Source organism: Desmodus rotundus, chromosome 9 (genome assembly GCF_022682495.2).
Source record: "Desmodus rotundus isolate HL8 chromosome 9, HLdesRot8A.1, whole genome shotgun sequence".
Classification (NCBI taxonomy): Eukaryota; Metazoa; Chordata; class Mammalia; order Chiroptera; family Phyllostomidae; genus Desmodus; species Desmodus rotundus.
Genome location: NC_071395.1, coordinates 48,320,457 through 48,343,505, shown reverse-complemented (window position 1 = coordinate 48,343,505; position 23,049 = coordinate 48,320,457). Strand labels below are relative to the sequence as shown.

At 54.0% G+C, this 23,049-nt stretch overlaps 3 protein-coding genes across 4 annotated transcripts; 2 read left to right on the top strand and 1 right to left on the bottom strand.

Annotated features, from left to right (window-relative positions):
- The first annotated feature begins 1,336 nt into the window (after window positions 1–1,336).
- Window positions 1,337–4,483, top strand: NXNL1 (nucleoredoxin like 1). The gene is made up of 2 exons (XM_045195631.2): window positions 1,337–1,726; window positions 4,153–4,483. The coding sequence occupies exons 1-2, from the start codon at window positions 1,401–1,403 to the stop codon at window positions 4,481–4,483; spliced, it is 657 nt and encodes a 218-aa protein (XP_045051566.2). The 5' UTR covers window positions 1,337–1,400.
- A 249-nt stretch (window positions 4,484–4,732) lies between these two features.
- Window positions 4,733–16,093, top strand: TMEM221 (transmembrane protein 221). 2 transcript variants are annotated; one of them, XM_053911162.1, is made up of 4 exons: window positions 4,733–9,992; window positions 10,972–11,057; window positions 13,735–13,965; window positions 14,622–16,090. In XM_053911162.1, exons 1-4 carry the CDS (start codon window positions 9,673–9,675, stop codon window positions 14,681–14,683), a joined length of 699 nt encoding a protein of 232 aa, XP_053767137.1. In that variant the 5' UTR covers window positions 4,733–9,672; the 3' UTR covers window positions 14,684–16,090. The 2 variants fall into 2 exon arrangements, with proteins under 2 accessions (XP_053767137.1, XP_053767136.1); XM_053911161.1 differs by having other exon boundaries at window positions 13,735–16,093.
- Window positions 16,094–18,141: 2,048 nt separating this feature from the next.
- On the bottom strand, window positions 18,142–21,790 carry MVB12A (multivesicular body subunit 12A). Its single transcript, XM_024560971.3, has 9 exons — window positions 21,596–21,790; window positions 21,409–21,507; window positions 21,181–21,277; window positions 20,048–20,174; window positions 19,566–19,685; window positions 19,385–19,491; window positions 19,074–19,135; window positions 18,677–18,733; window positions 18,142–18,505 (listed from the first exon to the last, which is right to left on the bottom strand). The coding sequence occupies exons 1-9, from the start codon at window positions 21,677–21,679 to the stop codon at window positions 18,443–18,445; spliced, it is 816 nt and encodes a 271-aa protein (XP_024416739.1). The 5' UTR covers window positions 21,680–21,790; the 3' UTR covers window positions 18,142–18,442.
- Window positions 21,791–23,049: the final 1,259 nt, after the last annotated feature.

Below are 23,049 nucleotides of genomic sequence, written 5' to 3'. Positions count from 1 at the left end.
CCCTTCCCTTCTCTCTAAAAGTAAAAAACAAACAAAAAAAAAAAACCCGGAATCAGCCGGAAAGCCCTGACCAGTGAGTGTGGCTCAGTTGGATGGGTGTGGTTCTGTTAAGTGAAAGGTCCCCAGTTCGATTCCCAGTCAGAGCACAGGCCTGGCACGTGCGGGCTCCATCCCCCAACAGGGAGCCTACAAGAGGCAACCCATTGATATTTCTCACATCAATGTTCCTCTCGTTCTCTTTCTCCCTCCCTTGCCCTCTCTCTAAAAATAAATAAAATCTTTAAAAACAAAAAAAGAAAATGAGGCCCTGACCGGGGTTGCTCAGTGGGTTGGGGCGTCATCCAGAAAAGCTAAAGGTTGCCCATTCCATTCCTGGTCAGGGCACATGCCTGGGTTGCGGGCCAGATCCAGGTTGGGGGCGTGTGAGAGGCAACTGATTGATGTTTCTCTCCCTCTCTGTCTCCCTCCCTTTCCCTCCCTCTAAAAATAAATAAAATCTTTTTAAAAATTGTTTTAAATAATAACATTTAGTAATATTTAGACCTCCCAGACCCTGAGACCCTTATCCTAACACTTGGGACATCTGGAGGAAGCATTCCAAGACCCGGACGGCGGGGGGGGGGGGGGGGGGGGGGGGGGAGGCGAGATAAGGCTTACCCGGCGTTCAGCCTCAGCCTGTTGGTCAAGGCAAGTCCAGGAGAAGGAAACTAGCTCCCATCTCCTGGTGGGAGGGGCTACAAAATGCCGTGCAGTGATTCTCCACCTTGCACACCAGGGGACCTCAAGGTGGGCTGTCCAGACAGAATTCAGGGCTAAAGAAGTCATCTTTATTTTCATTAACTTCTCACTGTAACTTAGCATGTCCTCTCATGTCCCGTCAAAGCATGTGTAGCATGTCCTCTCATGTCCTGTCAAAAGCAGGTGTAGGCCGGTCTTGTGACTCTTTCACCCATGAAAATCGAAGGCAACTCGTATCACATCCTGGTCATGACAGATACCTCAAAGTACCACTATGCTCACCTCGACTTGGAAACTGTGGTAATTAGTGGAGCCCCCGTGAATCAGGATCACTTAACGTGTTCATGAAGAAGCAGGAATTTTTACATCATGTAATACAAAGTTTTCGCACCCGTGTGTCGGTCTGATGGGTTTCCTTTGCAACCCTGTGCAGATTTTTTAATGCACTTGCAGCCGTCCCGTGAGAAGGGGCCCACAGGAAGCTGCCTGCTGCCCTGGGAGGCTTGCAGAATCAGGTCAGGATCCGGCTGTGGTTTAGGCAGATTAGTGAGGCCCTAAACTGACCTCCTAAAGATTCCTAATCCTGGAACAGCAGCCAGCCAGCAAGCCCAGGGCCACACAAGGTCCCTCCACCTCTGCCCCAGCCCCTAGCCAGGGCTGCCATGGCCTCCCTGTTCTCTGGTCGAGTCCTGATCCGAAACAACAGTGACCAGGATGAGCTAGATACGGAGGCAGAGCTCAGCCGCAGGCTGGACAACCGACTGGTACTGCTGTTCTTCGGCGCTGGGTCATGCCCCCAGTGCCAGGCCTTCGCACCTGTCCTCAGGGACTTCTTCATTCAGCTCACGGATGAGTTCTACGTGCTGCGGGCGGCCCAGTTGGCCCTGGTGTATGTGTCTCAGGACACCACGGAGGAACAGCAGGACCTGTTTCTCAGGGATATGCCCAAGAAGTGGCTCTTCCTGCCCTTTGAGGATGACCTGAGGAGGTGAGGTGGGAGGGGAGGTCAGGGAGGGCTTCATGGAGGAGGGGCTCTTGCTATTGAGAGTGAAGCATTAGTTTATTGATATATCTGGTCCATCTGGAGTCAAGCAGGCCGTATGCCAGCCCATATACTGAGAACTGAGAACATAGTGGGGTGCACATGCCTGTGTCCATTCAGCCCCCAGGGAGCTTACAGCCTAGTGGGGGGACAGACGTGAAACCAAGACGCAAATATATAACAGCGAACTGCAGTATTGCTCTGGAGGACAAAGGGAGGATGCCATGTAGAGAAATAATGGGGAGACCTTGCTGAGATTTGGGGGCTCAGGGGGTGCTCATCGGAGGAAATGGCTTTTTTTTAAATGTTTTATTTGTTTTTAGAGAGAGGGGAAGGGAGGGAGAAAGAGGAGAGAAACACTGCTACATTGATGTGTGAGAGATACATCAATTGGGACCAAGCCTGCAGCCCAGGGATGTGCCCTAACTGGGAATCAAACCAGCGGCCTTTGGGTTCCTAGGCCGGCACTCAATCTACTGAGCCGCACCAGCCAGGGTGGAGGAAATGACTTTAATGAGAGACCCCTAGGGATGGGGTGGTGGGAGGATGAAGCATGAGGACAGGGGAGGGTTTCTGGGCAGAGGGCATGACGCAGCACAAAGGATAGAAGAACAGCCCATTTGGGGAACTGTAAGTAATTCCAGGTGTGAGAAGTCAGCAGGCGCCATGTGGAGCGGTGCCCCACTGCCACCTTAACGAGTGTGGATGTGGCCCCAGCACAGCTGGGGGCCATGGAGGGCGCTGGAGCCGAGAGGTGGCTGGCATCAAGCTTTACAAGGAGCAGCCCAAAACACGGTTTTAGTTTGTGGCTATTTTAGAACTTTTCCCTTTTCTGCAGTAAGCCTTTCATTCTTTTTAAACCCCAACTTTATATTATGAGAAACTTCAAAGATACCGGAAAGTTGGAAGAAGCACACAAGGAAATCCATGGCCACTGTTAACGTTTTGCCCTATTTGCTTTATCCACACGTGCGGGGTTTGTCCTGAGCTGTCTGAAAGTGAGCTGCAGACTTCGTGACATTTTCCTGACTTCACTTATTCTGCTACACAACAGTGGCTGGTCATGGAGACCTTCATTCCCACCCAAGATTCTCAAAGCCTGGACGCAGGCTCACTCCCACTGCCCTCTGCAGCTGAGGGAGTTCTTTGCCCGGAACTGGCAACATTGCCCTCCCCGGGGCAGAGATGCCAGGGCATCATGCTCTCAACAACATTCACCCAGCTGGTATCTGGAGAAAGTGACCCAGTACCCGCCCTTCAGCCGCACCTACCCACAGGATTGCCAGATAAAATATAGGATGTCCCGTAAAATACAAATTTCACACAAACTATGAATAATGTTTTAGTATAAGTTTGCCCTACACACAACATGGGACATACTTATACTAAAATGTATTTCTTTATATGAGATTCAAATTTAACTGGATGTCCTGTATTTTTATTTGCTGAGCTTGGAAACCTACTCCTGTGGGATTTTGCAAGTATCATGGGCTCTCTGTGTGACGGCCTGGAAAAGGGCCACCGAGGAACAAGTGGGTGGAAATCAAGAACGGCGGGTGATGGGCCCAGTCTAGCAGCTCCCTTTACGCTATGATGAGTGCGAGGGATTCTGGCCTAGATAGGGGGCTTGGCCCTGGGTCTCCTGGGGCTGTGGATGGTTTCTCACTGGCTCCCTCCTCATACTGTGAAGAAAATTTAAACTCTTGGTCATGCCCCTGGGAGGCCTGCGAGATCAAGTCAGCACACCAATCTCTCCCACCTCAGGGCCTTCGCATGGGCTGTGCCCTCTGCCTGAGACAGCCTTCCCCCAGTTCTCCCCCTTCTCCTTCTGCAGATCTGACCTCAAAGGTCACCTTCTTGGAGAGGCCTTCCCTAACCACCAGCCCCTTACCCAGATTTCTCGACGGCATTTCTCAACATCCATTCATCCTACACATTTCCGGGGCACCTACTCTGTGTCCCACAGTTTCAGGCACTGGGGACACGAGTGAATGGAAAAAAAAAAGCATGCCCTGGTGATTCTATTGCGGTAGAAATGGGAGAAATAAACAATGTAACGTGTTGGATGCTGAGAGGCACTGGACAGCATAGGGAGAGGGACGTGCTGCTTTTTGAGGTTGGGTCTCAACGGGCAGAGGGCTGGGGAGAGTGCACTAGGTAGAGGGCACCGACCAGTGTAAAGGCCCCGAGACGGGAGCGAGTCTGGGGTGTTGACGGAGGCACAGCGCCGAGTCCGGTGTGGCCCAGGCAGCCCTGGTCCCGGGCTTCCCCATCGCCTAGCCCGGGCAGTGAGCAAAGGAGGCGCTCAGTTAGTACTAGGTAAAGGGATGTGGGGCTCCCCTGCTCGGAGTCACTGACTTGCTGCCCCGCAGGGACCTCGGACGCCAGTTCTCCGTGGAGCGGCTCCCGGCCGTCGTGGTGCTGAAGCCGAGCGGGGACGTGCTCACCCTCGACGCGGCCGACGAGATCCGGCGCCTGGGCCCCGCCTGCTTCGCCAACTGGCAGGAGGCGGCCGAGGTGCTGGACCGCAGCTTCCTGCAGCCCGAAGACCTGGACGACCCCGCCCCGCGCAGCCTCACGGAGCCGCTGCGCCGCCGCAAGTACCGCGTGGAGCGCGCAGCGCGGGGCGCACGCGGCCGGGGCGGTGGGGTCGAACCCCGGGCAGAGGTGGGAGCGGAGGGCGGGGCGGGGGCGCTGTTCTGACCCCCCGGTGGGAGAGAACAGCTGGACACGGGGCGGGTCTACGGTGCGCCCTCCCCGGACTCGGCGGTCGGCCGGCGCGGGGGTTATTCTGAGGCCCCCAGGATGGAGGGCTGGCGGGCGCAGCTGAGTCAGAGACGAGCCCCACCGGAGTTGGAGGGGAAGGGCGGCGAGGGGACCGACTGTTCTGAGTTCCGGGCAGAGCGCGGAGGCGGGTGCGGCGGGGCGGTGGGGGAGCTGTTCCGAGTTCCCCGACGCGGGGACGCGGCAAACGGTGCGGGTTGGGAAGCGTCTGAGGCCCAGCCCCTGGAGAGGACGCGGTGGTGGGGAAACTCAGGGAAGAAGCAGGGTGGGAACTGGAGAAATCTGTTCTAATCCCCCCAGGCCCCGCCCCGCAGGGGAAGGGTGGGGCGGGGTCTCTCCAGAGAGAGGCCCTCACCGAACAGGGGGCGGACCCAGGCCTGCCAGGGTCCTCCGGAGGTGCGCGTCTGAGCCTTCTGGCCAGGGTCTCCAGAAATGTTTTTAAGACTTGGGTGAGGTGGAATGGTTACTGCTTCCAAAATGGGAAAATGCAAATGAAATCGAATAATCGTGCTGAGAACGATCAGCCCCTCTTACAATAAATGAATTTTCCGTATATTTCATGTACAAGATTACAACAATCCTTTATAGTTTATACGGGATGCGTTTCAAAACTTGGAGCCCGTGGATGCTGGGGTCACGGACCGCCACCCAAGGCCAGGAGTTTCCTCGTCCCTGGTGAATCCCGAGTATTCCCGAAGAGATGGCAGAATAGAAAAATCAAAAACCAAACTCCAACCAATGAATGCATAAATAAGTGGATCAACAAATCGATGTTTCTCTCCTCTCTCTCTCTAAAATCAAAACAAGAAACAAAACAAAACAATCCAGTTTGGGAACCACTTCCTGGATGTGTGACGGGAGGACAGTCACCTCCCCTCTCTAAGCCTCCTTTCTTTCTTCTGGGAAATGACTCTAAGGCCAGGTGCCATCTGGCGGGGCAGCCCAGAAGCCAGAGCTGGAGCTGTCTCCGCGCCAGGAACCTCTTCCTTTGCCTCTGGCGCCTCCTAAAGGCGGGATGCTGAGGCGTGGTCTAGGGAGTCGAGCCGACCAGGGGTGTCCGACCCTCTGGCTCTCTGGGCCACCCATTAAACACACAAACACTAACTAAAACCGATGCGCCAAAAAAAAAAAAAAGGTTTTAAATAAATTTACAATTTTGTATTGGCCCGCATTCATCGCCATCCTGGCCACATGCCTCAGGTTGGACCTCCCTGCACCCAATCTCCGGAAGAGGTGAGGCGATGCTGCTCCAGGCCTGGCAGGCCTGCTGACTGGATTGGCGCCCGCCTCATTTGATGCTCACCCCTAATCCCCAGTCTCCAGGTGGGGGCATTGAGGATCAGTCGGCAATACCACCTGTTTCAGGTTCCAGCCAGCTTTTTCTTTGTGGACCTCAGTAAGCCCACCTGTGCATTAGACCCTGCGTGATAATGGCTCCTAAATTTAATAATACCTAACAAGTTGTTGGGAGGAAAAAGTTTTAAAAACGTCCTCCCGGGGTAAACCACAGGACATGAGACCCATCAATATCTTTATTATTATTCCCCACCTGGGCAGTGAGGCAGGGGCTGTGTGATGTGGACAAGTCACTGACACTCTCCGAGTCTCATCCTTCCCAGTAAACAGGAGTTGTGACCCGCCACCCCCGCCCATACCTGTCCTGGCTATAGTGAGGAAGGCACAGCTGGCGCCTGGCCAAGCAGACGAAATGGCCCTCAGAGTGCCACTCACAGAGGGTCTCCACTTGCAGGGTTAACTTTCCAACTGAAGCCAGACACACCAACTAGAAAGTCACACACACACACGAAGGGAAGGGCAGGGTCTTGGTGTCTGTGAACATCCCTCCCCCCAGGCCCCAACAAACAATGGTGAGATCTAAGGCAGTGTGGTGATGACCTTTGGCTGTTGTGTGGACTTGTCTCTCTGCTTGTCTGGTTTAGCTTGTGTTTCTACCTCCCCACCAGGCCATGAGGCCCAGAACCAAGCCTTAATGACCACTGGGTCTCCAGAGCCTGGAACCAGTACCGGGTGGGCCCCCCTCAATGTCTGTCAGATGAATAATGTAACTATCCTACATCTGTGTCTCTCCAACACCAGGAACAGAGCTGGGACTTTGTTCCAACTGAGTCACTGAGCCCCAGCTACCTCAATTTGGGATTTTTTCTTACCTTTGCTAATGAAGAAGGAGGCTGGGTGTGTTGGGCTGAAGCCTGGTAAATGAATGAATGAATGAACTGATTTTTGTTACAAGTGAGGAAGCCCAGGGAAGCTAGGGGGACTTGCCCAAAGTCACACAGCAAAGGAGGAGGCCACTTGGAACTGTAGGGTCACCCCTTAGTTCCCCCCAAGGTCATTTTATCTATAAGACACTGGGCTGAGGGCTCAGGACCCTTACACTCTTCCCAGAAGACCCAAAAAATCTGAAACCAAAGAAGACCCAAAAAACCTGAAACCAAAGAAAAAGACCCCCCAAATCAGGAAAGAGACCTGGAAATTCAAAATTAGTGTGTCTGCCCTGGCTGGTGTGGCTAAGTGGATTGAACGCCAGCGTGGGAATCAAAAGGTCGCTGATTCGATTCCCAGTGGGGGCACATCCCTGGGTTGCGGGCAGGGTCCCCTGTAGGGGGCCCAGAAAAGGCAGCCACACGTTGATGTTTCTCTCCCTCGCTTTCTCCCTTCCTTTCCTTCTTTCTAGGGATAAGTAAATAAAATCTTTTTTTAAAAAAAAATTAGTGTGTCTCTAAAATTGTATAGAGAAATAAATAAATAAATAAATACAATCGCATAGAGTAATGTATCAGAGCCATGCCGCTGGGTTCACATACCGCCCTGCCTATGTTACGCTGTGTGACCTAGGGAGTCAGTGCACCTCTCTGTGCCTCAGCTTCCTCACCTGCAACGCCCAGGTGGTGACGATGCTGACTTTCAGACCCGAATGCATTAAGGCAGGGCCCTGCTTGCAGAAGACCAGGTCGACTCATTCATGCTATTCTGGATCTATCAGGTGTGTGTTACCTGTGAAACCATTTTTGGATGTGATATGTCACACTTTGCAAGAATTCCAGAGCAGGAGTACCAGGCCATTCATTCATTCATGGGTGCAGCAAGCATTTACTAGGGGTCTGCGGTGTGCTGGGTGCAGTCTGGGACACTAAGGGAACACTGGTGGACACTTGGGCAGATATGCTGCTGTCCTGGTGCACCCCCCAACAGGGGACCCCGGACATGCAAGGGAACTGCTGGATGCAAAGTGCTTGGGGAAACCAGACAAACAACCGGATTCAAAAATAAGCAAAGGATGTGCACAGACATCTCTCCAAAACAGATACCCAAAAGGCCAACAAGCCTTTGAAAAGATGGTCCCATCTGAAGCCTCTGGGGGAATGCGAATCAAGACTGCTGTGAGCTACCACCTCACATCCGTAGGATGACCACAATCAAAAAACAAAATAACAAGCATTGGCAGGAAAATGAAGGAAATTGGAGTGCCTGTGCACTGCTGGTGGGAGTGTAAAATCGCGCAGCCGCTGTGCAAGACAGTCTGCCAGCTCCTCGGTGAGTTAAATAGAGTGAGCATCTGACCTGGCCACTCCACTCCTGGTACATACCAAAAATAGATGAAAACAGGGGCTCAAATCACGGTCCACACGTGTTCATAGCAGCACAGGTCACGATCGCAAAAAGGTGATAACAACCCGTGTCCTCCAGAGGATGGATGTGTAGGTACCGTGTGGCTCATCCACACGATGAAGTAGCGTCAGCCATAAAGAAGAGTGAAGTACTGACACAGGCTTCAACGTGGATGAACCTCCGAAACTGCTGAGTGAAGGAAGCCAGACAGAAGAGGCCACGTTGGGGGTAATTCCATTGATAAGAAACGCCCAGAACAGGCAACAAATGCAGAGACAGAAAGCAGATCAGTGGCTGCCAGGGGCTGGGGAGGAGATGGCGGGTGACTGCTCATGGGGATGGAGTCTCCTTTTGGGGTGATGAGAATATTCTGGAACAAGATAGAGGTGATGGGCCCTGGCTGGTGTGGCTCAGTGGATTGAGTGCCAGCCTGTGAAGCAAAAGTTCACCGGTTTGGTTCCCAGGCAGGCCGCATGCCTGGGCTGCAGACCAGGTCCCCAGTTGGGGGCGAATGAAAGGCAACCCGTAGATGTGTCTCTCACATCAGTGTTTCTCTCCCTCTCTTTCTCCCTTCCTTCCCTGTTCTCTAAAAATAAATAAAATCTAAACCCTCTACTTTGCCCCATGTGGTTTGTGTAACCAGCCTAAATGCTTTACAATTACAGATTTATCTTATAGGAAAATGATAGTCATGGAACAAGAAAATAAGAACAACCCTATTTCAAGTTGGCCTTCTCCTCTTTACACCAATTGGCTCAACAACAAAAAAGAGGTGACGGTTGCACCAAATGCTGCTGAATCGTTTGCTTTACAAAGGGGAATTACGGGTCAGGTAAATTTCACCTCCATTTTTAAAACTTAAAAAAAAAGTAACAAAGGAAGTGCCGTGGTTAGAACTAAGCCTAGTAGCGAAGGACTGGGGCGCCCGTTGGAAGCGAGGGCCCACGAGGGCCGGGCCGAGGAGGCGACCTTTCTGCAAAGCCTTAAAAGAAGGTGAGGAAACAGGAAATCACAAACAATTGCAGCTAGAGAGCCGCAGGTAGAGACTAGGTATCAAGGTGAATTATTTAAAAATTTGTTGAAGTTTCTTTAAAAAACAAAAACAACAAAACAGGTGCTCAGGTCGGCGCGGGGGCGGCGGGTGCTTTAATGAGTTTAGGAACCAGTGGGGTCCCTGGGTGGGACCGTCCCCGCCCTTGGCCCTTCTTGGCCCCGCCCCTCGCCGGCCCCTCCCCCCCAGCACCGGAGGCCGGGAGGGGGCGCCCGCGGGGTCCTCGGAGGGAGGAGAAAAGACCGTCCGAAGTTTTCGCGGAGCTTCCCCGTCGGGATTGCGACCAGTACCCCGAAGCCCCTGAAGCCCCTCCAACTTTCAGACCCCTCTGCGACCCCGCCCCCTCCTGGATCCCCGCCCCCTCCAACTCCACCGCCGCGGAAAATCTCCGACTCCTCGACTGCCCCGGGCCCACAGGACCCCCGCCATGGCCCGCTCGTACGGCGGCCGGGTGCTGGTCGCGATGACCCTGCTGGGCGTCGCGGCGGCTGTCTTGGCGGTGCTGGGCGCGCAACTGCTGTTCCAGCTGCAGGCGGGCCGCGCAGAGCTGCGGGGGCTGCGCGCGGACGGGCTGGGTCCGGAGCTGGGCGAGGGCCCGGGGCTGCCCGAGGACGCGGCCGGGGCGCTGCTGCCGCTGGCCGCCGCGCTCGCCGCGCTCACCCTGGTGCTGGGCCTCACCTGCCTGCTGCTCGCCGCGCTCTGCGGCCACCTGGGCGCGGAGCTGGCCAGGGGGCCCGGCCCCGGCAGGTAGGAGGACTGGCCCCTCCACCCGGCCCCGGGCTGGGCGAGCCCAAGAGTGCCACTGCCCCTCTCTGGGCCTCAGGTTGGGGGAGAGCTTCCCTCCCTTACCCCATCCCTTTATCGCCTCTCCCTGCCTCCCTTCCTCCACTCTGTATTCGTGGAAAGTTTACAGCAGCTGCAACTACTGCTGCAAACCCCCAACCACCCATTTACATATGTGGCAACTGAGGGGTAGATAGGGCCCAGGGTCAGCTAGCTCTAGTGTTGCGAGCCCTTGTCGTTTAGGGAACATTTAAGCCCTAAGCGCAGGAAGACCAGAGAGGAGGCCACTTCTGCTGTACCGGTGGGAGATGAATGATGATGGCAGCTTTCAGAGACTGCCCGCTGCAGACTCACGGAGCCCGGTGCTGGTCTCAAAAGTAGGTCCGCAGTGCCGGCTTTTGGGACTCCGTTCCTATCATCCTTGGTAGCAAGTTGACTTCAGTTTCTTCATCTCCCAAAAAAACTCATGGTCTGTGGAGTAATAGAAGTTAGGTGGCTAGCAAGTGCCCCTAAATAATAGCTGCTTTGTGAGTGTCCCGTGTTTGAATGGACTGATGTACGTGGATGGGTTATTGAGGAAGGGAATGGGTGATGGACGGATGGGTGGTGAATGAGGAGTGGATGAAGGGACAGATGGACGGTTGGTTGGATCCATGGAGGGCGAATGGGAGATGGACGGTGGATGGATGGATGATGGACGCATGGATTAATGGGTGGCTGGACTCCTAAGGCATGGCTACATAGGTGGAGAGCCAGATGGTTGAATCATCGATGGGGCTGGATGAATGGTAAATGGCGGTGAATATTCACTTGGAAGGATGGACGGATGGGTCTTCACACGGATCTTATTTTCCCCAAAGCTGGCCATTCCTCCCTCCCCAGCCTTCCCCAACCAGCTCCACCTCCTGAGCCCTTTCTTCCTGCCGCCCTCCCTCCCTCCCAGGTCTGACAGTTACTTCTATGACTGCCGCCTCCTCAGACATATCGCCCTCGGCCTCTTCTGCTGTGGGGTCTCCGTCTACTTAGCAGGTGCGTACTGGGGGATCGCATGTGGGGTATAGGGCCTTGGGTTGGGGTGGCCAGGGGTAATGGTCCCATAACTGGGGGCTACTTCAGAGCCACCCTGCCTATGTTTGACTCTTGGACCTTGGGGAAATTCCCTCTGTGCCTCAGTTTCCTCACCAGTACATTGGATGATGACAATTCATTGCTTCAGAGAATTGCTAAGGGGATTTTGAGTTAATCTCGATAAAGCATGAAGACAGCATCTGGCTCCAGTGGGGGCGGGGGATTTGTAAATGGTCCTTGTCTTCAGAACATTTCCGATTCTTCAGTGTTCTGTGTTTGGTTTGAACAAAAATTTGTGTCCTTGGTGATTTCAGGAGATAGAGTTTCAGAGGTTGCAAAAATTGTTTTAGTTACAAATAATCAGAACTTCCAGCTCAAGAATGACTTAAGGGGGGGGGGGGGCAGAGCACGCTTTATAAACCAGAAATACAATTTTAAATCCCCAACCGTGAAGCTGAGTAAATGTAATCAGCTGGGTGCCCGAGGACACATCACCCTCTTTTCTCTTCCCTGACTTGTAGTAACTTTTCTTAGATCAATGTTCTCTCATCCACACCTGCTGGTAAAGGCATAAAACCATCAATCTTCTTTAAAGAGACTCCTGACGTCTGACATTTTGTTGCAATCTTGAAAACTGTGTTGACGGTCCGCAGGCTCCATGCTGAGTTACACACAGACCCCTGGCAGCCTGATAGACAACCCGTTTTACTGGGAAAAAATATTCAGCTAAATGAAAAATGGGATTTGCCATCACTGTTTTTTTTCTTGGTCCCACAATAGAGAAACAGAAGTTTATAAGATATATTTAAAATATGTACTTATGAGATGTGAGCTTAGGGCTCATTGTGGGAATTTGTATATAAAGTGCAGGGAACTCTGCATAACTTTTGACTTAATAAAATGCTCCAGATGTGGGTTTTTGGGTTTTTTTTTTAAGAGTGAATGGGGTGACTCATATATCTGAAAAGATCAGGGTTTGTTTGTCTTGGATGTGACCGAATCCAGGCGGTCAAATGAGGCCATCGAAAATGCCTCTTGCTTCACCTCTTCACCTGCTGTCCCTAAGAAAGATGCCTGTATCCCTAAGTGTTTTTGACAAAGTGCCTACAGCCTCCAGTCTTTTCATGAGCCAACAAAAATGTTGGAGACTTAGAGAATACAGTATCCTCATTCTAAAATTCTAGAAGACTCACAAAGGGGAAAAAAAGGTAACTATGTCAGTTTCATTAGGCATTAAATTAAGAATTCATTCAGCTCCCATTTAGATTCTTTTTGAGGTTAGGTGAGCTCACTTGGCAAGAACTGTGCAGCATGTCCAGCCAATCCTCCATTTGTTGCTAACCACAGACAAAAGAATACAAAGACCTTTTCAGAAATGTTTAGAATGGTGCCCTCTTTCTCTCTCGAGCACGCCTGGGGCTTCCCTTCTCTCCTTCCCCAGGCACATTCTCTCTGCCTTTTTAAAGATTTTATTCATTTATTTTTAGAGAGAGGGGTGGGGAGGGAGAAAGAGAGAGAGAGAAACATCAATCAGTTGCCTCTCACTTGCTCCCCAACCTGACCTGCAACCCCGGCATGTGCCCTGACCGGGAATTGAACCTGCAACTTCTTGGTCACAGGCCAGCACTCAATACACTGAGTCACGCCAGCCAGGACTCTGGCTTTCTTTTTTCTAAGCTCCAAGTTCCCTTCTTTTGTCTCTAACTTATTTCCTGAGCCCACACAGCCCAGCTGGCTCACCTTTTCCACCTCTGTTACTTTCTATATAAACTTTCTCTAATAACTTGGAAAAAAAATGTTTAGAGCAAAAATTCCTTGGCCTCACTTTAATATGCCATAGATGATGCAATATGGCATCTTCAAAAGCAAAAGTGAAGAGCCAGAGAAGGAATAAAAATACCCCACAAAGTGCCAAGAAGTCCTCTATCAGCCCAGAACTTCTCTCTCACAAGTTTCCTAAGGGGCTGCAGTAAAACATTACTGGGTCCTTCTGTCCCAAGCAACAGTCTTAGGGTCGACTAATTGGCTGAGCTCGGGGTCATGTGAAAGCCCTGCACCAATCATTACAACTAGAGAAGCAACGTTCTGATTGGTTAAGCCCAGAACCAAACACCTCACCGATGCCACACAGGTGGGTCAGAGTTCTTAGATTGGTCCCCGGTAGGGGAAGGGACTGGACTGGCAGTTCTCAGTGGGGGCTGATCCTACACCCCAGGGGATATTTGGTGCTACCTGAGACGTTTTTGGTTGTCACAACAGGGTGGGAGAGGGTACTATTAGCATCTAGTGGTAGACACTGGTAAATGTCCTACAGTGCATGGGATAGTCCCCACAGTAAAGAATGGTGCCAACTGGATGCCGCACAGGGTAACGGAACCAGTACAGGTCCTCAAGTTCAGGTCACCAACCGTCTTGTTCAGACCAGCAAACAGAGGGGAGGAGGAGCTGTGATTCCCTCAAGGCCACGTACAGGGATTCAGGAAGTCTGGTGTGAGTTGAGAGAGAACCAGATGAGTTCATCCATGTGTCTACCCTGTTGGTCAGTTTTGAATGACCTTCCCCCTCTTTGGAAAGCTCTCCCATGGCTTGGAGAGCAAATGTTTGTTGACTGAATAATGAGAGACATTTCCTTCCCCAGCACTGTCCATCTACGCCCTGCTGCTCTTCGAGATCGAGACAGGAGCAGCAGCTGCCTCCATCCTCGGCTTGGGTGCCCTGGCCTTGGTGGCCATGCTGACCCACACTCTGCTCCGGGCCGCCCGGGCCACCCGCCGTGGCCTCCATGAGCTGTCCCGACCACATTTTGAAGACGACCCTGTCCGCTCCACTGAAGTCACCAAGGCCAGACCCGGGGCTCCACCCCAGCAGGGTACCCACCATCAAACCCCCTACTCATTCTGTCCAGAACCTGGGGACCCCCTCAGACCCTCAGGCACTGCCTCAGCACCTGCAGCTGTGGGCGGGGGCCGGGAGAGCAGCCTGCCTGTATCCCGCATGCACCGGACACTGTTGGCTGGTGGAGGACACTGGGAAGGGGTCACCCATGAAATGCGCAGCATGCTGGGCCACAAGCCAGGGAGTTCAGGGAAAGACTCCACACTGGTATGAGTTCAGGGATCAGGGATAGAGAGCTGGTGTCAGGCAGCAGAAAGAGCACTCTGTAGAGATATATCCAGGATCAGCCACAGTAGCAGTACAATTTGATTTATCTTTCAGTTCACAGCATCCCTGGCTTTTGTCCTCAAGGTTGCCTCATGGCACAATACGGCTGCCAGGCTCCAGCCTTCATGTTCTTACTCAGAAAGGTAGAAGCCAAAGCTGGCTCAGCATCTTTTGGAAGTCTTCCTGGGAGGCCTTGGGTCCTTTCTGCTTATACCTCACTGACCAGAATAGTCACATGGCCACACCTTACTGCAGGGGAGACTGAGAAATGTAGCTGAGCAGACAAATGAGGTTCTGTGATAGGAAGGAAGGGAGGGTTGGGCTTAGGCAGTGGCTCTCTAAATGTCCTCATCCATTTTACAGATGAAGAAACCGAAGCCCAGACAGGGGCAGTGACTCACCAGGGGTCCCCCGGCCAGTACTGAGCATCAGAGCCAGGATTCGAACCTGGGTCCTGTAACTCCCATGCTGCTGACAGTGCAATTCTCTGCAACTCCTTCCGGTCTTGAGCTTTGAAACTGTGTGCAGAGCTCAGAGCAGCCCAGGTCCACAGCACTCCTAAAGGACTGCTCCTGACTCCTGGCTGGGACTGTGTGGGTCTGTGGCGGAGGGCTTCACCACTCTGTGTCTCAGTTCCCTTGTCTGTAAAGCGGGGACAGAGTCAGTCCCTCCACCTAGGGCTCCCATGAGACTCCATGCAAGCCATTCCAGGGGCCTGGGCACAGTAGGTCGTCCGTGTGTGGCAGCCTGTGACGCTCTCAGCCGGGGCACCTGGTTGTTGGGAGAGATGTGTTGATGGCCAGCTTCTGGGTCTCTGACATGGAACTGACAGGGCCTGGAGTGGATGACTCGGAGCCCTACTAGTCTCCAGCGGCCCTGGCCCCACTCCCGTCTCCCAGGGCCCAGAAGTAAACTCTGATCCTCACTGTTTCTGCGTCACTTGGGCCACACCTGAATGTGCTTCGTGGCCAAGCCCAGGCTTGGGGTAAGGGTTAGGGTGACAACAGTGAAGGTGTGGAGGGTGGAAATGGGAGATGGGATTTGCCCCTTGTAGGCCCACCTGGGAATCATCTCCCACAAATTGTCATGCGTGTACATTTCACTGGGGGTGGGGATGACCTCATACCCCACCCCTACCCCAAATATATGGATGTCCCCAGAAGCCTTCCAGCCTAACCCTTCCTGAGCCACATGGGGACTCTAGGGCCCAAGGAGCAGAGGAGGCTCAACTGCAGTAAAGGAAGCCCCCCAGGACCCTTCCCAATGGGCAGAGAAGTGACAGCACCTGGCAGGGAGGCCCGGTTCCCAAGCCTGACCCCAGGAAGAGACCCAACTGATCACAAGCCTGGGTGCCCCACCAGCCTTGGCCATCTCCTCCCTGGGTCCCCAGGAGGCTGCAGACTCCCTCCCCGCCAGTGGAGTGGGGTCATGTGAGCATCCCACGGGGCACCTGACACAGGGGTGCCAGTGAGCACGGGCTCTTGGCAAGAGTGATGACTATCAGCAGAGGATAAAATAAGAATAAATGTTACATTTTTATTGCATGCCGGGTATTGCAGGCACAGGCTGGGTGCTTTCCTGTCTCCAATTATTCTTCAGGACAACCCCATTGGCAGATGGGGAAACTGAGGCCCGAGAAGTGAGGCCACATAGCAGCAGTGGCTGGAACCCCATCACCGAGGGACCCAAGACAGAGCAGGTGCCTGAGGAATACTGGAGACTCCTGTTTCTGAGAACCCCTGGAACGGGGCAGGCCCTGGCAGGGCTCAGATGGTTGGGATTTTGCAGGGTCACATGACGGCTGGTCCAGTTAGACCAGAGGCCAGCACAGGTGATCCAAGGGCCCCGATCACACATGGTTGCCCTGGAAAGTGATCCAGGGCTGGTTTCAGGGTGGCCGAGAAGGGCAAACAGCCTTTGCTTTCCAACCAGATTGAATTCCCACGCCGGCGCCAGAGCAGCCTGGGTGGGGCCTGGCAGGGGCTGGCAGAGTCCAGAGTGGGAGATGCGGGAGATATTTTAGCATCCGAGGCCTAGTTTTCTTAAGGCAACTGAGTGTGTGGGGGAGGGGGTACCTTTTGCATGGTCTTTTCCCCACCTCTTCCAGGAGAGCTGTCTCCCCCATTAAACTCCCGGAGCAGGGCTCTGCCTCCTTCCTCAGACCACAGAGCAGGGGCTTATCTCCCCCTTCAGACCCCAAACAATGCTTGGCTGCCCCCCTCAGACTCCAGAGCAGGGCTTTGCCTCCTCCTTCAGACCCTAGAGCAGAAGTGTGCCTCCCCCATCAGACCCCCAAGAGCAGAATTTCACCTCTCCTCTCAGACCAAAGAGCAGGGAACCCCCTTCCCACAGACCCTCGTGCAGGGCAGCGCCCCTGCCTCAGACTCCTGGGCCAGTGCTGTTAACAGGACACAAGGCCAAGTTGGGTGGTTTGTTCCTTCAGGCCCCGTGGGGCCCACTTTGGCCAATGAGCTGTGAGCAAAACTTGAACAAGGTACTTCCTAGCCAGGGCATTTAAATAACCCGCAAGACTTTTCTGAGCCTGTCCCCACTGTCCAGGTGAGGGTGGCCACCTCTTCAGGTGGATTTCTGCACAACTACGACCAGCAGAGTCTGCGGCCTCACGGCCACAGGGATGTGTTATGGGTAAGAAATAAGCCCTCGCCCTTCTGAGCCACAGAGATCTGGGGACATTCCTGATGGCAGCAGAACCTGGCCACCTGATGCTACAGGGATGGGGGCGAGAGCAAGAAAAGAGAAGCACACAGGTGACAGAAAGGCAGCCTGGGGCAGTTAATCCCACACACACAGTCGACCCTCATTATTTGCAGATTCTGTATTTGCAACAGCTCTTACAGGTTAAGATTTATTTGTGACCCCAAATCCACATGCTCCTGGTGCTTCTGTGGCCACTGGAGGACAGGCACAGAGCAGGGAGAAGTCCAAGTCCCAGGAGGTGCATGTGCCCAGCGGAGGTGGGACAAGGTGACTGCCTTCTTGTTCTGGCTCCCAGACTGGAAGGAGTCTTGTTGCAGTCTGGTTTCCACATTTTTGTGCTTTTCCTTGCATTTCGCTGTTTAAAAAAGACCCCCAAGCTTAGTGCTGAGGTTCTGTCTGGTGTCCCTAAGCTCCAGAAGGCTGCCATGTGCCTTCCAGAGAAGAGACATGTTGGATAAGCTTTGTCCAGGTGTGAGTCAGCCTGCTGTGGGGGCGAGGTCCATGTTAATAAAGCAGCAGCTGGTATACGATAAACAAGGCATCTTGAAACACACACAAAACAAGGTCATGTATCAGTCACTCGACAAAAATGTGACCAAAACTCAGAAACCCACCCATCTCCCCAAGGAATCCAGTATTCCTTAGTGCGACTTTTTGCTGCAACTTTGTAAGGTGGAACTGCTGCAGATAATGAGGGTGGACCATTTGTATCCGCAGCACAGTGGAGGAAGAGGGAGGCACAGAACAGCTTTCTGGTTGAGAATAGGCTCTGGGTTCTAATCCCAGTTGTGATCTTAGCAGTCCCCTGCCTCAGTTTCCCTATCTGTAAAGTGGTGACCAAGTAGGGGCTTCCCACCGGGCTCTGGGAGGGTTTCAGTGAGATACCTTGTCTCAGCTGCTGGGGACATGGTCCCTGGGATAAGTGGTAGCTGTTACTACTGTCACTGTTTTGCAAGGATAGAGGCGCAGGGCGGGGTCTTCTTTATGGTCTAGAACCCTGGGTCGGGCCCTCACTGAGCTTCAGTTTCCCATTCTGTGGAATGGGAGTAGCAACAGCGCAACCTTCCCTCCACGATTTCACCTGCCTTTGGGGTGCATGGCTGCCCCGGCTTGCGCAAGGCGAAGGCCAGGAGCCACCCCCAGGGCCAGGATCAGGACTCCAGACGACAGACAGCACAGTGTTTATTGCCAAGAGGACGGCTGTGTGGCCTCCGAGCACCAGAGTTTTGACACAAATGACTTGAAGGCACTGGTTTCCACCTAGGCCCCACCCCTGCCCTACAGGGACTGGGGCAGGAGGCCTGTCACCAAGCAGCTAGGTCCACCTCCTCCAGGGTGGCAGCTCCCCACGTGGCTGAGAGTCCAGAATGCCCTGTGCTGCCAAGGTCCCCGATATGGGCTAGGGTGGTGAGCCGCCAGTCCGGGGGGTGTGGGGCAGCAGTCTCTTCCCTGGAATGGTAAAGGGGCTACGACACACTGGGGGGCAGACGAGCAGCTGCTGTCTTCTCCACCACGAAGCCATAGTTGTACTGGGGGCGGGAGAGCACAGAGTGAGGGAGGGGCTGTGGGGGAAGCCGTGAGAAGCAGGGATAGAGCCTGCAGCCCCGGAGAGGTGGGGTGCAGTTAGGAAAGTCTGAGGTGGCCTGGTAGGGGGCAGGGTCCCAGCACCCCCAACCCTTCCTACCCGCCCCTGCACCTACCTCCTCTTCAATGTCCGCCAGCGACTTGATGGTAAGATCAGCAAAGGCAGAAAAGGCCTGGCGGGCAGGGCAGGTCAGTCTTGGGCCCAGACCCCCACCTGAAACCCCCATTTTCTCACCTTCAAGAAGGGCCCCCTCAATCTGCCTGAACATCCATCCCCTCCCTCTTCCAGACACAGCCTCTAGCAACCAGCACCCAGCTGCCCTTCCTGACTCCCTCATTCCAGGGAGGCCCTCCAGCCCCCACCCTTTGGTCTCCAGTCTCTCTCAACCCAGGAACGTGGGCCTCAGGGCTGGGGGGCTGGGTGCATGGCTGATGGTCCCTCTGTTCCCGCCCTAGAAAGAAAGGCGAGGGACAGGGGTAGATGACCCAGTCTTCCCTGGGGCACAGACTCACCAGAGGGCCGCAGCCTTTGCCCTCAAATCGGGGATGCAGTGTGAAGGGAACCCCATCCATGGCTGAGGAAAGCACAAGGCAGGGTGGTGGGTGGTGGAGGTAAGTAGCTGAGGAGCAGGGTGCTTGGGACCTGGGTGCTGCCCATCCTACCCCAGAGGCACACCCAGTCCTCTCCCTCCCCACTGCCCAGTCTTTACAGAATGGGGTGGAGCCAGGTGTGGTTCCACCTTGGCCCCACCCCTTTTGGGTTGTATAAACCTTTGGCCAATCACACCCCACCCTCAGGCCTCAGTTTCCTGCCCTGCACTCACCTGAGATGCCATAGAGGTTGGAAGCCTCATAGATGGAGTCACTCCTCCGCAGGGTTGAAGCCCTTGAGCTCAGTCTCGACAATGTCCCCTCTGGCAAGCGTCCCTTGCTGGTAGCAAAGGGCCAGCCTGGGTCAGGCCTGATCCCCCATTACCACCCTCATCCCTAAGCCCAAGGACTCACCTGGGCTGGCCTGGTGGATCCAGTGAGAGGCCCTGCATGTCCCGGCTGAGACCTCGGGGCTTGGGCACTGGCCGAGGGGCCTTTGCCTTCTTGCACCAGATGGCAAAGCCACCCATGTCCCTAGATGAGGCGGAAGGGGGGAGGGAGTTCTGACCCAAGGTGCAGCAAGGACTGAGAACAGTTGCCAGAAGAAAGGAGGAACGCCTGCCGCTTGGGGAATTTTCCTTTCAGCGTCTCAGCCCGCATCTGAAGCAACTGCCAAGTCCCATCACTGCACTGTGTACTTCAGACACTAACTTATTTATCCCTCAGGACGACCCTACAAGACTAGTACAGCTGTCCTCATTCTGACATGTGGAAACTGAGGCACAGAGAGGTGGCAGAAGAGACGGGAGGCCTCAGGGCCGAACCTGAGGGTCAGAAGCTTATGTATGGGAGTTGGAGGGCAAGGGAGGAGGCCAGAGGCTGGGAGGAAGCCCTACCCTATTCGAAGGTATCCAGGCACTGTCTTGGTCTTCCCGCTCAGCCGGATGTCAAACACAGCTGTGTCCGCAGCCCCCAGGGGCACCAACTTCACACACATGCGTTTCTTCTTGGACACGGAGGCCTCTGGGAGTGGGGGGCGGGGAGCGTGCGGTGGAGTGAGAGGAGGCAAAAGTGAGGAAAGGACCCAAAGATGGCTCCATGGTGATGGTTGCCAGGGCGCTATTGCAGGCCCCTGGATGGTGTTAGGGCAATGGTTAAAGCATGAATGATACGGCCACAGGAGGGAACTCCATGCAGCCTTTAGGAACCACTGAGGCAGGCTCAGCCATGCGCGCCACAGTGAGGATGGGTAGCTGTGGAATCAGACAGAACTGAGCGCCCATGAGCCACACCTCACCCAACTGCCAAGCCTCCACCCCCAGCATCCAACGTCTGCTTGTGTAGGGCTCATGAGGCCTACAGGTGGTTTTTGTTTTACAGCTTTAAAGGGTTGTGAGGGAAAAAACAGAATATGCCACAGACACTTGCCGCAGACCTGACCTGCAAAGCCTAAAATATTTACTGTGTGGCCCTTTACAGAAAAAGTTTGCTAACTCCAGTATCAATACATACACTCTGAGAATCAAATACAAATGACAAGACACAGTGGGAGGCAGGGAGAGCCAGATGGTTAGAAAGCAGGGCGGTCAGCGCTGGAAGGGCAGCTCCCAGGCTACAAGGGCCAAAACGGAGGGGTGGGGAGAGCGAAGTATTAGCTAAGGGGGGGGGGCGGGGCGAGCGAATCGGAGTGTGCAAAAGCCTGGAAACAAAAAAGGAGAACTGTGCGTGGTTCAGCTTGGCTACAGTGCAAGAAGGCGTGTAGCACTAATAGGAATAAAACAGGTCGCTGTTGTTTCTCTAGGCCAGAGACTGTGCCAATCGCACATATCTACGCAGGGCAGGGCCCGTCCGTCATCCCGCCCTGAAACAGGGCTCCGCGTCCTCAGCTAACCCTGTCAGTACGCAGTGCATCGAGGGGGTGGCCCAAGCTCAGAAATCTTGTGCCTGTCACCCCTCCATCCCTCTCCCTGATCCTCCCCGCAGGGACGCGGACGCGCTCCCCACCCCCAGCCTCCGACGCGGGCCTCACTGGAGTCCAAGGGGTCGCAGACCGGGGAGAAGCCCGGCGGGAGGGGGCTCTTGTCCACCAGGACTTGGATATCGGTCACCACGTTCTCCTGCGGATTCTGGGGGTTGGGTGGGGAGAACACAGCAAGAGTCACCCAGGGCGGGAACGGCTCGACTGGCCTGGCTTAGGACCCCGCGAGTGGACAGGAGTGGGCAGCTCCCAGGGTTCCCTGAGGTGGGCGCCCCTTACCTCCAGGCTGCCCAAGGTACTGAGGCACAGGAAGTAGCCGGATTTCTGCGCGAAGCTCTTGCCGAAGCTGGCGGGCGTCCCCTCCACTGTGCAGGATATCTACGGCGGGACGTGGGTCAGCGCCTGGCTCCTGCCTTTCCGCAGCCGCCAATGACCCTGTTCAACCCTGAGCCCCGGTGCCACTCACTGCACTGAATCCCCGAGGCGGGGGCGCCGAGGCCGAGGACCAGGCTAGGCCAGCCAGCGGCGCCCCGTCGGGACCGGGATCCATCTTCCAAGCCTAGCACCGAAGACGGTGGAATGCCTCGGGCTTCCGAGCCGCCGCTCGACGGGCGAGTTCGGGGAGGAGGCCGAACTACAACCCCCAGACAGCCTTCGAGGGTGTGGCTCAGGAAGCGCCGTGTGCGCGTGCCCGGAGAGCCTCTGGCCAATCGCGTGGGGACGCGGGGCCACAGCCCCCAGACGTCGTCCAGGTGTACCCATGTGCAGAGACGTTTGCGGAAAACTGCCTGCCTTCCTTCTCACGCCCTCCAACTTCCGCTGGAAATGTTCCGGACTCAGCGCCCGCGGACAAGCCGGAACTACGTTCCCCAGAAGCCCTTGCGTCATCAGTGTCTGTAGTGGTGGCAGGGTCTGGGTGTTCAGGGAAATTTAAGGGAGAAATATGGAAAAACCCCAATTCTAGTTCTGGGAAGTCATATCAAAGGAAAAAATTATGGGTTATGCAGCAATTAGTTTAATTAAGGAGAAATACCGACCACCATAAGCCATGAAAACTTGAGGACTTATTCATAGATACAATTAGTTGTTTAAAATGAGATATAAACGCATTTAACATGGAAACAAGCTTTTACACCTCCTCGGGGGAAATATGGAAAATTAAGGAACATAATACAATATAATATAATCTATTCTTCCGTACCTTCCGGTTTTTTATGGTATCGTGGGTTGGCCCACTGCGGTTTTTTTGTTTTTGTATGACCTGTGAGGTAAGAATGGTTTTTATATTTGTAAACGATTGGGATGGGAAATCAAAGGAATAGCCCTGGCCGGATTAGCTCCGTTGGTTAGAGCGTCTTCCTGAAATGCCAAGGTTGTGGGCTCCATCCCCCATCAGGGCACATACAAGAAACAACTAATGAATGCAGTTAAGTGGAACAACAAATCAATCCCTCTCTCTCCCTCTCTCCCCCTTACCCTAACTCTCTGAAATCAATTTTTTTTAAGAAAAAGAATATTTAGTGACATGTGAAAACTTTGTGAAATTCCAAAGTCAATGGCCATGGGGAACATCCTGGAAAAGATGACCCAAGAATGAGACACAGAAGTGAACAAACCATGGGTTCCCCTTGAAGTACCCTGTTAGTCTCAATGCTTAGGAAAAACGTTGGTCCCAAACCTCAGGAGTTTCCCAGCTGAAATCTGAAACTGGCCCCTGTACCCAGAGGTCAAGTAGAGATGGATGAAAGAGGTAGACCGCTCCAGATTGCTGGGTGTCAGTTTAATACGCCAGGGAACCTGGACACGGTAAGATGGGTAGATCTCCACACTGCCTGCCAGAATCCTAAAAGTTTATATGGAGACCTGATCTAGGTTCAGTCATGTATACTATCTGGATGGTCTCAAAAACACATAACTCTC